Below are 16,106 nucleotides of genomic sequence, written 5' to 3' on the forward strand. Positions count from 1 at the left end.
AAATTTAGTAGAATAATAATGGTTGTTCTCAAGGAATATTGTCTTTAATCATAGATTTATTTATTAATAATTTTTTTGATTTGAATATGCTGCGCTTTTATTTATTCTTTCATTCAATATTTTTTGTTTATTTATTTTTTGATAGCATTTAGGTCTTTTTTTACCTCACCATGCATAGAAACTGGATAGGTATACTCTAAATCTGCACATTTTTATACATTTGCGTAATTACATTTAAAAATGTGGGTCTTAGTAGCATATTTTATTTTACTACATATTTTTCTGTGTTTTGCCTACCTAATTATTTCTCATTCATTACCATAGTCTTCATAAATGCATTAAAAGGGTATTTGTGCAGGACGTTTCAGACTACATTACCCACAATCCTTCTATGAGCACTGTCACGTGTGTTGGGTTTAAATTCACCACAGCAACGGGAGCGCTGACGTGAAACCTGTTAATTTAAACAACCATTTGCACAACTGTTTTCATAAATAGAGCACAGAACCACTTATAATGAAAGCAAACGTCAAATCTTCACCTTTAGAAAAAAGTGTGCAGCAGGTAAGTGCGTAATGCCTGTAATGGCTTTTTAAAACGAACAGTTGTAGCGCTATTGTCAGTTTACATGTAACTGTCAAGGTAACATTACGTTGTATTTATATCAAAAGACAACGATAACTGGAGCAGACCGCGGGCCGAGGCCAGAAGGGTAAGTTTAGAGAAAGAAGAAAAGCTCACAAACACATATAATAATTATCTGTAGAACCACGAGTTGATCATTAATTATTTATGCAAGTTATTTAATAATTAAATACTGTATCTCACAGAGTTCCAGCGTTAAAGTTAGAGACCCTGCAAGACACGGAGGAGGAGGTGGGATAACAAGACATGATCCTGTGTAGTTTATTAACTTGATTATGAATCCTAGTGGATTTAATGGTTACTGTACATGTCATTTTGAACAGCATTTCCCCAAAATTCCGAAGGATGCTGCTGGAAAGAATGTCTCAGGAGATCTGACAGGGCTCTCCATGAGCTGGGGCTCTCCAGCCTCCACACAATCAAAGCAGGTGCTGATTTAAAATGATCTGAAATCACCTAAAAAATGCAATTCTGTCATAAAATACACCTTTTCTCTCTCTCTCTCTCTCTCTCTCTCTCTCTCTCTCTCTCTCTCTCTCTCTCTCTCTCTCTGTGGAACAAAGAAAAATGATTTTGAAGTACTGCTATTTTTCTCCAGCGCAATTACAGTGAACAAGGCTTTCAGGCTTCAAAGCTTACAGTCTGCTCCTCACATAAAGCATGCTTCTAAAACATAGTTTTCCCCAACATAATACATGTTATATATTTAACTATAATTGATATTGATATAATAATTGATATAATTATTAATATTTTGAATAGTTTTCTTTATTTAGTATACAGTAAACCATATATAATTTTTATATGTATGGTTTTTGTATTTTATATGTTTTTATTTATCTATTTATAAACATGTCTGTTTAGTTTGTGGAATGTGTTATTTCAGTTTTAGTGTGTTATTTTATAGTAAAAGTTTTTTACTATAATTTTATAGTAAAATATAATTTAAACTAAATTAAATAATGCCAAGCTGATTTTTATTTAATTAATTTTTTTTATTAGTTTCAAGTATGTTTTTTATGGTTTTAGTTACCTATAATAACTCTGCTGTATATAAATACAACTGTATATAACTTCAGTGTTTAGGTCAAGTGTCTTGTGCTTTTCCCTCCCAGTGTTTTGTGACCGAGATGAAGGACTCTGCTGTGGATAATGGAGAATCACTACAGCTGAGCTACAGAGTCCAGACACAGAGAAGTCCTCTGTCTAGTCACAAACCTAACCTAGATTCATCCCACTTCACCTGTAAAATAACAGCACAACACAACTACAGCCAGACCAACACTGTACGACCAAACAACAAGATGAGGGATGCGGTGAGTTCTGCAAACTTTAGCATTGAAATAAGCACAAGAAGTCAGTATAGATTATTTTCACTTTATAAGTAAATTATATACAACACCCTGACATCACTGACACACTTTCTGAAATTTATAGTGATTTAATGTTGACAAAACAATAGTTTATGTACTAGAAATAATCCTACCTGTCAGTCCACAGTGAATGTCATCGTAAACATGTTTAATGCTAGTGATTTATTTTATTTTATTTATTTCCACACAAAAGCAATTTATGATAATCTTTATTTTATTATTTATTATTTTTCATTTTATTCATTTCCAGAAAATAAGCACTTTATATTTTGTTTTATTTTAACCACACATTTTTCATGTCATGTTTCCACACATAGGCAGTTTTCAACAAATTTAATTTTATTTAATCCACATCATGTTCCTTCACAAAAGCAATTTATAATCATTTTTATTTTACTTATATTTAATATATTTTTCACACACATTATTATGTTTCCACACAAAAGTAGTTCCTCGGGCAGTTATGACATCTACTCTGCTGACCTCCGTTCAGGCCAAACATCCTCTGCTACATGTTTTTGACCAGAGATTGTTGTCTCCACCTGGAGGAGGGTGTTTGTTATGCTCCAGAAGCCATATGTGAGCACATAATGTGATTGGATGATATATTTATGTGTTTGTGAGTAGGAGGAGCTTACGGAAGACAGGAAACTGCAAGCAGTTATTGAGCAGGTTATGGTGGATCAGCTGTCGAGGTCAGTGTCTCTTTCTCGCTCTCTGTTTCATTTTTGTTCTCAGTTTGTGGTGAGTAATAACATCGTGAGGTCTCTTTGATGCTCACGCAGGGCTGTCATTAGCGATCCGGAACAGAATGCTGTGTCTGTCAGTCCCACGAGTGTCCCACTACGCTACAGGAGAACTCTTCACCACACTAAGTAAAACCCACACACATACATGACTCAGATACTAAACGCTCTCTCTTTTTTTTTTTTTCCTTCTGTCTCATACTCATGGATTTGGAGAAGGTCACAGTGGTTACTTTCATTTTTTTTTTTTGATGTTTTTGTATTTTTATACATAATAAATGTTTTTTTGCTATGGAAAGCACCACTATTATTATTTCTCAGATTGATTAAAACAAACTAATACTAATCTTAAACTTTGGCAGCCACATACTGTATCTGCATGCAAAACATCACTCTGGAAACCTTCACAACCTCATAGCAACGCCTTTGCAACTACCCACAAGCACTTAATGATCGTGATGGCCAGCCTGGCAAGAACCACTTACATTATCTTTAGAAAAAAATCAGTTTTAGTCAGTTTACATATTGATTTTACTACTTCAGATAAAAGCATCTGCTAAATCAAATTTTCCTAAACTTTGGGGATTTGAGAGGGAACTACAGGGGGTTCAAGTGTTAATGAAAGGCTAATAATTAATTAATTAAAATATAAAATGATGTGTTTAAAATAAAAAAATAATATTAAATAAACCAAAATAAAACATTTATTAAAAGATACGATTTTATGTTTACTTGCAGTTCTGGGACAGTTAACTGATATCAGAAAACTGTGAACATGCAAATGTGTTGATTAATTATTGAAATATTAACTTAAAACTATTTATTTTGAGTATTTGAGGTATTTTAAGTATTTTGGGTATTTTTTTGTAAATATTTTAGGTCGAAAGGGTTCAGTTGACAAAAAAAGTTTTAGAACTATCTGCTGAAAGAAAGAAAGAAAGAAAGTAAGTAAGTACGTGTTTAAAGCAGTGGTTTTGAACCTCAGTCAATAAATAAAAATTTCACTCATTTGACATCATTTTCACTGGTCCTGTCTTGATCCACCAACAGATAATTTTGCAAGACTGCTGTTTGTTTGCAGTTCATTGCAATTATCTGCTTCTTGAAGCTCTTATCAAATGTCGATAACTCATCTAAAAAAAAAGAAACAAGTTACATTTACAATAAGAAATTGAAAAAAGGAGGGTTTTTGTTGAACCCAAGGTGCGACAAAGAACTATTCTAGTTAAATCAATAGTTCAAATTTGTCACCACTGCACAAAAAACACCCATTCACAGGCTTATATTTTACTTTTTTTTTTTTTACTGTGATTTGTACTGTTTAGGTTTTTATTTTATGTCTACAGAGTAAAAACTCGGATGTCTTTAACAGAGAACATCTTATCCAACAAGCTATGCTTTCAAGCCAGGATTTTATCAAGGTAATCACGGCAATTTACTTTTAACTTTTTTTAGGGTTTTTTTTTTTTGTAATTTGCATGTGTTTCGATATATAGGTGTGGACGTGAAGCAAGTCGAAAACTGATTGGCTTCTTTTTCACATGTGACCAAACACTGACTGTGTACGAGTACCGAAATTTTGGTAAAAACAGGTAAGGCTTTTATACAAATAGAACTCGCACATCATTTTCCTCTATATTTAGGTGTCTGAAAAGCTTATTGTTAATCAAAACTCTTTCAGATGGAACGCACTGCCCTTTATCACGCGTGGTGTGTATTTGAACAGAGGGAGGCCTTACTGCCTGCAGGACATCTCACAGGTTCGACACACTCATCATTTGACACACACACACGGACTAATATTAATTTATTAACACTCTGCCTACATCACCCAGGGTGCCGAGCTTCGTTTCTGTACAGACGGCCCACACCTCCCCCAAAGTCTGAGACAGCAGCCGTGCCTGACTCTCAGAGTTACTGATTTGGATGACACAGCCAAGAGAGCCTTGCTGTATGTACCCCCCCCCCCCCCCCCACACACACACACACACGCACGCACGCAAGTGTGCGCAAGTGAAAGGGCTCAGAGTATTTCTTTTGTACAGAACTCAGTCTGGGGAAACTCTACATCATCTGTCTGAAGAGGAAATCAGCGATCGAAATACTCTTAAGGAAATTCAAGGTTAATACTTTAATACACAAGCCTTTCTCTTACATGCAACCATTTCTTTTTGAAATGCATAAATATTCATCCAGAATGTTTCTCACCCACACAAACCTGTTTATAAGGTGATGTCATATTCAATGTTAAAATTGGAGCTGTCAAAATTTTTATCAGATTAATTGCATGACAATCAATCAGTTGATAAGGCTGGCAAGAAGTTTTTTGTTGTTTTAAAAAGAAGTTGCTTATGCTCACCAAGTATGCTTTTGTTTGTTTTTTCAAAAAAAAAAAAAAAAAAGTAGTACAGTAATACAGTACTTTAAAACAGTAAAAACGGTGAAATATTGTGAAATATTATAACAAAGTAACTGCTTTCTTTCATAACATATGAAATTTAAAATTAAATTTATTCCTGTGCTGCAAAGCTGAGTTTTCAGCATCATTACTCTATGGCGTTATTTCCCTGTCAAATGTCAAGAGTGCATTATTGTAGCTCGAAAGTACATTAACATAATGCGCGAGAGTGACTCTCTCTGCTCGCACGTGGAATATAATGTGCGGATTGTAAGCGTGTATGTGCTTAGACTGTGTCCCGTGCGTTCTCGCATGGCCAAGTACTCTTCTCTTCGATTTCTTTTCTTTTTTTTAATCTTTTTTTATTTATTTATTTTTTACAATCTTTATTATTATTATTTAAGTATAACAAAAATTACAAGTTTACAGAACAAATTGGCAAACAATTTGCATTCAGAAACATTTTAAGGTTTATACAAAAAAAAAAAAAAGTTTCCATATTTAATATCAATAAAGGACAGGTTCAATTTAACCACATTTCTCTCTTTTTTTCTCTTTGATTTTTTTTTTTTGCTCTTGGCATAAACGCTGTCAAAACGGCAACAACCAATCAGAAATAGGCTTCAACAACTGACCAATGAAAACTCAACATCTTACATGGAATCTTATTGGTTGATATTGAACCACACATGAAACACATGGAATAAGTTCACTGAAGTTCAATCAAGACGATACATTTGACATATTTAACATCAAAACATATAAAACTGGTTACCTGAGATCGTAGATTCGGCGGATCCATCTCGGCTAGTCTTGATTGAACTTCAGTGAACTTATTCCATGTGTTCCATGTGTGGTTCAATATCAACCAATAAGATTTCATGTACGATGTCGCGTTTTCCTTGGTCAGTCATTGTAGCCTATTTCTGATTGATTTTTGCCGTTTTGACAGCGTTTATGCCAAGAGCCAGTGTTGCCAACTTAGCGACTTTGTCGCTAGATTTAGCGACTTTTCAGACCCTTTTAGCGACTTTTTTCCAAAAAAGCGACTAGCGACAAATCTAGCGACTTTTTTTGACAGACCTTATTTAGTCTCTGAGACTCTCCGGTACTGCCGCACGAGCACGAGCTCTCTCTCTCTCCCAGCGTGCGCACACGCCTCTCTCTCTCTGCATCTGCTCTATTCAGCGAGCAGAGAGGAGCAGCACTTTCAGATAAAAAAAAAGATATTCTGTTGCTTCTAACTCTATTTTACATACAAGTATAGCCGAAATCACAGTACAACCATTGTCTTAATCTTATGTGTATGTGATTTCATTAGACAATTTCGTGAATAGGATTTTAGTGCAGAGATTAACATCTTTGAGAGCTGGTTATGTAGTCTTAATGGACCGCGTTTCAGTCATTATAATATTAATTCCGTCGTCGGACAACAGAAACATTAAAATATAAAAATAAAAAACATTTTATTGAGAATTTTGGCTGCATTGAAATGCAGTACATGACCACAGGAAGGGCAAGATAATATGAGGCACTTACGTCATGAATATGCTTATTAGCATATGACGTCATCTAGCGGCATTTAGCGACTTTTCAGGCAGGGTTTAGCTACTTTCCATTGAAAGAAGTTGGCAACACTGCCAAGAGCAAAGAGAAAGAAATCGCAGAGAAGAGTACTTGGCCATGCGCGAACGAATGGGACACAGTCGCATATACACGCTTACTTTAAGCGAAGAGGAGAGATTCGCGATTGCACTGAACACGTTTTATGTGCAGGCATACTCTCTGAGCAAGCCCAGAGAAAATTCTTACAAGAGCAACGTGTATCTGAGAGTGCGCTCCCAGTTCCCGCACGCAAGCAGAGAGATTCGTGCTCGGGCACATTATATTCAGCGCGTGAGCAGAGAGATTCGCGCTTGAGCATTATATTATTGTACTTTTGCGCTACAATAATGTGCTCTCGACATTTGACAGGGAAATAACGCCATATTACTCCAGTCTTCAGTATCACATGGTCCTTCAGAAATCATTCAAATATACTGATTTGCTGCTCAAAAAACATTTATTATTATTATCAATGTTGAACATACTGTAGTTGTGCTGCTTAATATTTTTGTGGAAACATTTAATCAGGATGAATATAAATTTCAAAAGAATAGTATTTATTTAATAGAAATCTTTTTAAGAAATCTTTTTTTATATAGAAAACATAAATATATTTATTGACACTTTTGATCAATTTAATGCATTGATGAATTCATGTATTGATTTCTTTTATGTTTGTACTAGGACTGTCAAATTGTTTAATTGCATCAAAAATAAAAGTTTGTTGTAAAAGTTTGTACATAATATTTAAGAAATATTTACGTATGTGTGTGTTTATGTCTGTATGCATGTGTGTGTGTATGTGTGTATGTATATATATATATATATATATATATATATATATATATATATATATAAATATACACCATACACACACTTATATTATGTAAATGCAAACTTTTATTTTGGAAGTGATTAATCAATTTGACAGCGCTTGTTTGTAAATATAATTTTGCAAACAATTATATGTACAAACCAAATCTAATTTATCAATCTGGTCTTGCACCTTGAGAATGACATTTTTAAGATGTCCTGTGAAGTTAAAAACACATACTGAGTTACTCGAAATTACACACTTCACCTTAAAGTTACTGTGTACTCTTAAGGCTACATTAATAATAATTCATTAACCAGCCACAGAATGATTTAATTGGAATGCAGCGTTCTAATCGATGGATGTTTTGCAGGTGCAGTGCGTGATAGGCTGAAGGGTCATGCGGTCCGAACCCAGATCAATCTAGGAAGAGAGCTGCAGACCTTACATCTAAAGTCTGATAGTATTCAGCAAAAAGAGCTGCTCAGACGATCTCTGATGGAGCAGCTATGCCTCACTCAGCAGGTTAAGAGAAATAAAATCATTCGTCATCAATTTTTGCATTTACCTATCTATCTATCTATCTATCTATCTATCTATCTATCTATCTATCTATCTATCTATCTATCTATCTATCTATCTATCTATCTATCTATCTATCTATCTATCTATCTATCTATCTATCTATCTATCTATCTATCTATCTATCTGTCTACCTGTCTACCTGTCTGTCTGTCTACACAGCAGAAATGATGATGCTGTAGGAAAGCAGCAGGCATGTTGATGTAGGACATTATGTGAGCGTGTTGAGTCGCTACATTAGCGTGTGCCGTGTGTGACAGGACTTCGAGGCGGTGTGGAGGATTGTGAGTCGGCGTGCGGAGGGGCGGGTACACCCCGATGATGTGATGCGTGCCGTTACCGGGGAGATGAGTGAGAACAGAAAAGCCATCTTCCTGAAGGTAACAGACCAGCTGGACTGCTTTTGTCCTCCAGAGGACGCCGTTGAGCTATGTGACTTCTAGACTTTTCATTCTAGCCATTTGCAGCTGTTTTGAATGTTTGTATCTTTCTTTTTTTAGGTTTATGTAAAACTTGACCCAAATAAAACCGGTTCCATCTTCCTCAGCGATGCTGAAAAATTCTATAGAGGCAAACAAGAGTCTGACGCAGCACTCGGTGAGCCACTGATCACTTAGTCTCTTGCTCAAAGACAATAGTATTTTAGTTGTGTTTATTCAGTGTCAGTCAATATTTCATGATAAATATTGAGTGTTAAACCTGTGGCACTTCAGTATTGATTTCCAAAAAGGCTGCATAGAGGTCATTTTACAGATACACTTATCTGAGATTCACTCTTACAACACTTACAAGAGTAATATTACTGCATAGGCCACATGGATCATTGATTTATTAATTATTTATTACCATTCTTATATCGAACTGTTGACAGAAGCCAGTCTGAACCCTGACTTCCTGGCCTTCGTACGTGAAGCAGGAAAGGTCACCAAGACCGTGTCCTACGCTGAGTTTGAGGACTATTATGAGGGTCTGAGTATTGAAATCCCTGATGATGAAGAATACATCAACAATCTGAGAGCTACGTGGAGTATCTGAGAACATCTCCCTTGTTTTTGAAAGGACACTCTCTGAATATGAGTGAAATATTGAGCTAATATGTTTGTTAATACTGTCTATCACTATATATTACTCTTCATATTATATTATTCATACTATGCAGTGCTGGTATAGCACAGTGTAGAGTAAAATAAAAAATGTCAGGGTCAGTAATATTAATACTTTTATTCAACAAGGATGCATTAAATAGATCAAAAGTGTCAGGAAAGACATTTATGATGTTACAGAATAAATGCTGTTCTTTTGAACTTTCTATTGATACTGATCAAATGTATCATAGTTTTCACAAAAATAGAAAGCAGCACAACTATTTTCAAATTTTATAATAATTGTTTCCTGAGCAGCAAATCAGCATATTAGAATGGTTTCTGAAGCATCATGTTGACACTGAAGACTGGATTAATGATGCTGAAAATGTTGCTTTGCATCACATAAAGAAATTACATTTTAAATGAATTGAAAAAAGAAAATTGTTAATTGAAATTGTTTTAATATTTCACCATATTACTGTTTTTACTGTATTTTTGATCAAACAAATGCAGCCTTGACTGGCACATGCTAACAAGTTTTAATTTATAAATAATTGTTTAAAAATGTTAAATGACTGTTAACTTGCATAACAATTTGTATTGATTTTATTTATCTATCATAATATCTGTACATATACAAACCTTAATATGAAAGGCTATGTAAAAAAGAAAATTCACAGATGAATCATGTGTCCAATATGGACATATATGCATGCATGGCATCAAAAGGCTATATGTGTCTATTTGTGGAAAGGCTTCCTCTGTGTCAATGGCCATTAGACAGTCCGTTCCCAGATCCATTAGAGTAGGTGTGTGTGTAGTCTTCCTCAGAACCCTCCTCATCCTCCTCTTCATCACTGCGCTCATCGCCCTTCAGCTTAAGAGAATAAAAGAGAATTAATCTTGTGCATTTAATCTGCTTGTGTGAAAGTTTTTACAAACAAACACATTTACTTTTTTTATTGCTGTTTAATACGTGAAGAAAAGTCCAACCACTCATCAACTTTAGTAAAATCACTAAAATGCACATACTGCTTTATTTGTTATTTTATATGAAGAACTATGGATACTCACTTTGCCGAAAATAAACTTCTTGACCATGTGGAGAATCAAAGAAGCCCAGAACACATGCAATAACAGCAGCACCACAAGCATGACGTTAAAGAAATAATAGCCGAAAAAGGGTTTGAACTGGTCCAGAGGATACACCCATGTACAGTGGATCAGCCTGTATACACGACACACACACACACACACACACACACACACACACACACACACACGCACACACAATTTAACAAATGTAACCCTAAAATCTCCCACTGATTTACCTCTGTCACATAACTTACCAGAAAGGAAAAATGATAAGTCTGGTTACCATGAAGACCAGAGCAAACACCACAAAGATACTGTTGCAGGTTGTCTCCCATCCAGCATAGTTAAACATCTTAGCAGACTTAGAAAAACAGAAAAATGAAAACCTTTAACACAAAACATATAAGTTTGGGATGCGGATTACTAGAAAAAATATATATCCTAGTATAAACACAATTATCTCGATACAGGTTTGTGACAATGTAAAGGTAAGTAACTGAATGATGACATAATTTTCATTTTTGGGCGAACTATCCTTCCCTTTAAAACATGTTTAACTCTTCTTTCACTGTTCATCTCTCTCTCACCTCGAGCAGGACATCGGATGTGTCGTGCACCAGCATGACCAGTGTGCCAATGCGGATGTAGTTGGCACACCAGGAGAAGGACAGTAGTGTTAGTGTGGCCCAGTGATGGACCAACTGCTCTCTAAAGTCCTACAAATTGACAGAGAGAAACAGAGCCCCATAAACGTAGACAGACATATCTCTCAAGATATGGCAACTTCATCAGTTATTTACAAATTTCTCCAAAGGCATATTATTTTAATCTCTGTAAAACATCCACTCATTGAACTTTATGCATTGAACTGCATTAATTTTTGCTTACTGACTGTTTTATGGCATTATTAGCAGTGCTACCTGCAGACTAGTTGAATAGAGGGTTATATATATGAAAATGAAATATTTATGATTGTTACCTTACGTTTTACATCTGCAGCCACACTGAACAGTAAAGAACCATAAAAACTCATCTCAATGATGTAATACCAGTACTGAGAGTCCAGCAGTGACTGTACACACACACACACACACACACACACACACAACAAACATTTAAAAACCAACCGCCATAAAAACAACATGCTTGCACAAACACAACCCTCCCAGAACAACATGCACATTTTCTTGTTTTCACTTTACTACGTACAGTATATTCGTTTTTGCTTTTAAAATACTTTCTTTTTCTTTTTTCTTTTTTTTATGTTACATTTTTAACTTACTTGTTTGGGAAATCCTGCCCACACTTCCCGTAGATCATAAAACCATGGTTTCTGTGGCACAAAACAATACAGTTTATTGATTTATTTTTAGAACCAAATAACACAAAATAAAATAAACACTAAATTGTTGCAGTCTGTGTTGAGGAGTTTTCAGTTATCGTTACGCCAGTAGGTTGCGTCAAGTGAGTGAATCTTTGAATCATTCGAATCATGGAATCAACCGATTTATTTAATAGGAATGAAACGCTGCTCTGTGATACTGCACGATTGATTGAAATAGTTCACTGGTGAAGCAAAAATATTCAGACTTAACTGTCAATACTGTATCTAAAATGTAAGTTACTCAGCATTATTACCTTCTTGTTTACTGAAGACTGTTGTGTAAAAGCAAAATCTCCACAGCTGTGATAACCTGCACGTTTGCTCTTGTGAAATTGTTTAATTAGAAGTTCTTCAAAACAACAAATTGATTTATGTGTTATTAAAAACCCAATTCAAATGAGTCCACCCCATAGGCAAATTCTCTACGTACCTAAACCCTTGATATGGTGATATGGGATTACATGACTAAATTTAATACGTTAGTATAGTGATAGTGATGCTTGTCTTAACAACAAGTTAATGTATGTGTGTGTGTGTGTGTGCAGGGCCTGTTCATGCCTGTTGTTGTGCCCGTTTGTGGATCTTTCTATCAGGCTGGCGGAGTTCACAGGTGGGAAAATGTTACTAATTACCCCTCGGGCATTTCTCACAAACACACATGCTGATTCAAGGTCTCTCCTGAGAATCTCTGCATGTGCTGTAACCATAGACTGTATGGCTGTAACACACACACACACACACACACACACATGCAGCTGTTTGGAGGTCATTCAGATGTCAGATGCAGCCTGAGGTTTGTATATACATGAAAAATCACTTACATCATGTAAAGCCAGCACTCCTCCGAAAGACGAACACAGATAAAAGACAAACCGCCAACTACAGAGAGGAAATACTATTGTCAATAACAGACTTACATGTCTGACAACGGTTGAAAGGTCAAATATGGCCAAATACAAATGAGTAAATCAAGAAAGATTGTTTAGTGTGTGTAAATATACCTGGCTTCTTTGAATTTCTTCAGTAGTCCTGGTCTGTCTTGGTTCCTCCGTCTGCGGAACCAGTGCTCCACCTGCCTTTCCGACCAGCCCAACTTTTTACACACACCTTTTATATTTGCCTAAGTACATGGCATACACAAATATTACTAAACACATAAACTTCAAATGTCAAAATGTACTGGCCCTACATACAATACATCTGTAAATGTGTTGAAGACTGCTTATACAGTATAATGCATTACAAAGGTACACTGTAAAAAATATTTTTTGAAATTGTAGATAAAACAAGACAGATTAGAGCATTTTTTTATAACAAAATGTGTTTTCAGTTTTTAAGAAAGTAATGTTTAATTCTGTGTGTTGTTTGCTATTCTTTGTAAATATTTGTGTTATTTCGATCAATTTCTTAGAGAATCGTTTCAAAGCCATTTTTTTCAGTGTTTGTAATACCTTATGCATATTGTGAGACATTATATATTTTCATAAATAACTGAACTACTATTATAATAACACATTATAGTATGTGCATACACTCAACTTAACTCAACTCAACCTTTATTTATAAAACACTTTATTTATAATACACATGCTTCCAAAAAAGTCAAATCCATTTTAAAACATAATATTTCATTTTAATAACGTTTTAATCACTGATTTACTCTATATAAATGACTATTTTTGAGGGTAATTTCCACAAAAACATGGCATATATTACTTGCTCATTATTCTTAATTGTGATTATGAACATCAGTCGTTCAGAAATGTTGTTTATTATTATTTTTATTATTATTGATTAAAATAAGCCTAAATGGACGTTAACAAAGATTAATATTCAAAACAATACATGATGTAAAAATTGATATTTATATAGTTTTTTTCTTTTTTCTATTTTTACTATTTATTTTTCTTCTGATTAAATGCATTATATGAATGCATTAAAAAGCATGTTTCGGTTTTACCTGTGTTGGATGTTTAGAGTGTGTTTTGTAGTATTTTTCCAGTACAGGGTTGTGTGACGCTCTCTTGCGAATTTTGTCTTTAACCCCAAGAGCCTTAGCGAGTGGCACCGCGATCAGCCTGTTGAATGAGGGAGAGGCAGCGAGACAGAGTCACACCTTCATCTGCTGTTAACCAGAGACGTTCACTGCACTGCAGCAATTATAAGAACATATAATACATGGTGTTTTCACCAGACTTATTAATTAACTTAAGCAGCTTCCTTGACCAACTGGCTTTACCAGCTCAGTTTTCATGATGAACAGCATGAATATACAAATTTCACCAGCACTATTCAGCAAAAACCAGCATGCAAATAAATGCTAATGTAAGCTGGTCTTTTCAATAACATTTGGCTTGTGTGTGTACCTTTCATAGAAAGCTCTTAAGCCTAGCAGCAAAACTGCTACAGGTAGAGTGATGTACAAATGGGACACATGGGCATAGACACGCCCCTCACTGTCCTGTAGGTCCGCCCATGTCACCGTCCTCGGCAACCACAGCCGATCCCACCAAAACCACTCACTAAGCATCGCCCTGTGAAAAACAATCAAACACAGCAACAGCATTTACATGCATTAATTTAGCAGATGCTTTTATCCAAAGTACCTACTTTTAATATAGAAGAAGAAACAATGGAAAGCAATGTTTGTAAACAACAGAGTTGTGTGCCATTCAAATATAAAAGAGATTGCATTTCATGTTTCTCAATTTGAACCGGAAATGATGCAGAATTGGAATTCAAATCTGTCATTTAAATGTATTACATGCAAATGAACTCATGTAACTGTAATTTTAAACTAGAAAAGCAAAGTTTGTCAAGACAGATTTTTAAAAGACTTTACAATCATGTAATTTGTAGGCCATACAGATAGATAGATAGATGGACAGACTGAATAGAATATTTTTCCAGGCTATCATAGTGTTTTGCAGTAGCTCCTGTAATGGGATACGTACAAAGATAATTGACATGCAAATACTGAAATCTACAATAGCATGCAGAAACTGATGGTGGAAAAAGAGTTCTAAAAATGTTTGAACAGCTCTAAACAGAGCCAGTTATGAGTCTCACTGGGAGTATCCAACTGCAGTACGGATCTGGACTTATATAAAGTCCTTCAGACCCACTTTTAACAATAGTATCTAATCAATCTTATATTACACATAATGACTGTTTATTGTTACCATGACAAACAGACATATAACCTCACAAAGATTGACTGAGAAACGTATTTCAAACAGAAACAAATGCATCCATACCAGATTTGTCCTTTTCTTGTTCGAACACACTGTTCTCTATCCTCCTGTTTTCCTGCTTTCTCTGTTGTATTTCTGTTCACACACACCTTTAAGTTGATCCTCCAGAGTTGTGCCCAGTCCTGGTGAATCCACTAGGTAGTGAACTCTCTCTCTCTCTCTCACACACACACACACACACACACACACAGACACCCGCTTTCACTGCATACCTCAACCCCCCACAAAGAGCTCATTGAATCGTCTGTGTGTGTGCCTTGAAAGGGGGCCAGAGAACTGGATATGTGGGAGGGGCCACAGTCACCTCAGGTATAGTCAAAGAAAGGCAGAGTTAGAAGGACAGAGAGGATGTGAACCTTGAGATATTGCATGCCCTAAACAGGTTAATAAATCACAGGTTGAATAAGAGAAATGTTCTTTCTCTTTGTTATGGCTTTCTCACTTGGCAGTGTTTTAGTTCTTATTTACATTTATGCACCTGGCTAATGCTTTCATTCAAAAGGGCTTACAGTGCGGTCAAGCTTTAGGTTTTGTTTTTTTAATCAGTGTGTGCATTCCGTGAGAATCCAACCTGTGACCTTGGGGTTGTTCAGGTCATGTTCTACCAGCTGAATTACAGGGACACTGCTATGTGTTCTTGGTAACTTGTAAAAATCTACTTAAGCCAGAATATTACAGGAATGTTTACAGGATTTATGCTGGATCATAATTTGGAACCAACTGAAAATTATACTACTGGTTTATTAATTTATTTTATTTTTTACAGGACTTCAACAAAACACATGTTTTAGAAAACATACTGTTGTTTGGGTTTTTATTCTTACCAGTCTGACTGCTGACTACTGACTACTCTTTAAATTCCTTTTAATATCCCACACATACATATTATTCTACTGATAATCAATCATAATAGTGCTGTTTGCAACTAGATCTAGTTTTTAATTTCAATTGGTTTATGTTAAAGTTGGTTCCAAATTATGATCCAGTAGGAATCCATTCTTATAAGATTTCAACAACAGTAAGGCTTTTTATGTTTATGTTTAGACACTTAAAAACATTGGGAATTTGATTCTTGAGAAAAAAGTCCTATTATATCCTGGTTTCTTTTGACATTTCCGTAATATT

The 16,106-nt window shown here is 35.2% G+C and overlaps 2 protein-coding genes and 1 long non-coding RNA gene across 5 annotated transcripts; 2 read left to right on the forward strand and 1 right to left on the reverse strand.

The window, feature by feature from the left end:
* The first annotated feature begins 423 nt into the window (after positions 1 to 423).
* caps2 (calcyphosine 2) lies at positions 424 to 10,163 on the forward strand. 2 transcript variants are annotated; one of them, XM_059506857.1, is made up of 16 exons: positions 424 to 564; positions 672 to 712; positions 831 to 876; positions 969 to 1,073; positions 1,761 to 1,961; positions 2,646 to 2,713; positions 2,804 to 2,893; positions 4,111 to 4,185; positions 4,261 to 4,356; positions 4,446 to 4,524; positions 4,600 to 4,715; positions 4,810 to 4,886; positions 7,955 to 8,106; positions 8,424 to 8,543; positions 8,664 to 8,760; positions 9,035 to 10,163. In XM_059506857.1, exons 1-16 carry the CDS (start codon positions 517 to 519, stop codon positions 9,196 to 9,198), a joined length of 1,575 nt encoding a protein of 524 aa, XP_059362840.1. In that variant the 5' UTR covers positions 424 to 516; the 3' UTR covers positions 9,199 to 10,163. The 2 variants fall into 2 exon arrangements, with proteins under 2 accessions (XP_059362840.1, XP_059362841.1); XM_059506858.1 differs by lacking the exon at positions 4,111 to 4,185.
* cers3b (ceramide synthase 3b) lies at positions 9,837 to 15,196 on the reverse strand. 2 transcript variants are annotated; one of them, XM_059506860.1, is made up of 11 exons: positions 14,985 to 15,194; positions 14,094 to 14,261; positions 13,688 to 13,805; positions 12,729 to 12,847; positions 12,549 to 12,606; positions 11,626 to 11,676; positions 11,323 to 11,415; positions 10,931 to 11,059; positions 10,598 to 10,704; positions 10,323 to 10,476; positions 9,837 to 10,125 (listed from the first exon to the last, which is right to left on the reverse strand). In XM_059506860.1, the coding sequence occupies exons 2-11, from the start codon at positions 14,255 to 14,257 to the stop codon at positions 10,015 to 10,017; spliced, it is 1,104 nt and encodes a 367-aa protein (XP_059362843.1). In that variant the 5' UTR covers positions 14,258 to 14,261; positions 14,985 to 15,194; the 3' UTR covers positions 9,837 to 10,014. The 2 variants fall into 2 exon arrangements, with proteins under 2 accessions (XP_059362843.1, XP_059362844.1); XM_059506861.1 differs by lacking the exon at positions 11,323 to 11,415 and having other exon boundaries at positions 14,985 to 15,196.
* On the forward strand, positions 11,701 to 12,938 carry LOC132101709 (uncharacterized). Its single transcript, XR_009423202.1, has 3 exons — positions 11,701 to 11,959; positions 12,273 to 12,337; positions 12,752 to 12,938. It is a non-coding gene; the product is annotated as an uncharacterized LOC132101709 (long non-coding RNA).
* Positions 15,197 to 16,106: the final 910 nt, after the last annotated feature.

Source organism: Carassius carassius, chromosome 23 (assembly GCF_963082965.1).
Source record: "Carassius carassius chromosome 23, fCarCar2.1, whole genome shotgun sequence".
Taxonomy (NCBI): Eukaryota; Metazoa; Chordata; class Actinopteri; order Cypriniformes; family Cyprinidae; genus Carassius; species Carassius carassius.

Excerpts from the sequence above, each read along its gene's own strand:
- caps2 (XM_059506857.1), top strand. The coding sequence starts at position 517 with ATGAAAGCAAACGTCAAATCTTCACCTTTAGAAAAAAGTGTGCAGCAG. Across the intron at positions 2,894-4,110 it reads AGAACTCTTCACCACACTAA|AGTAAAAACTCGGATGTCTT; the intron begins GTAAAACCCACA and ends TTATGTCTACAG. Across the intron at positions 8,761-9,034 it reads AGAGTCTGACGCAGCACTCG|AAGCCAGTCTGAACCCTGAC; the intron begins GTGAGCCACTGA and ends AACTGTTGACAG.
- cers3b (XM_059506860.1), bottom strand. The coding sequence starts at position 14,257 with ATGCTTAGTGAGTGGTTTTGGTGGGATCGGCTGTGGTTGCCGAGGACG. Across the intron at positions 12,607-12,728 it reads AAGAAATTCAAAGAAGCCAG|TTGGCGGTTTGTCTTTTATC; the intron begins GTATATTTACAC and ends TCCTCTCTGTAG. Across the intron at positions 10,477-10,597 it reads CTTATCATTTTTCCTTTCTG|GCTGATCCACTGTACATGGG; the intron begins GTAAGTTATGTG and ends TCGTGTATACAG.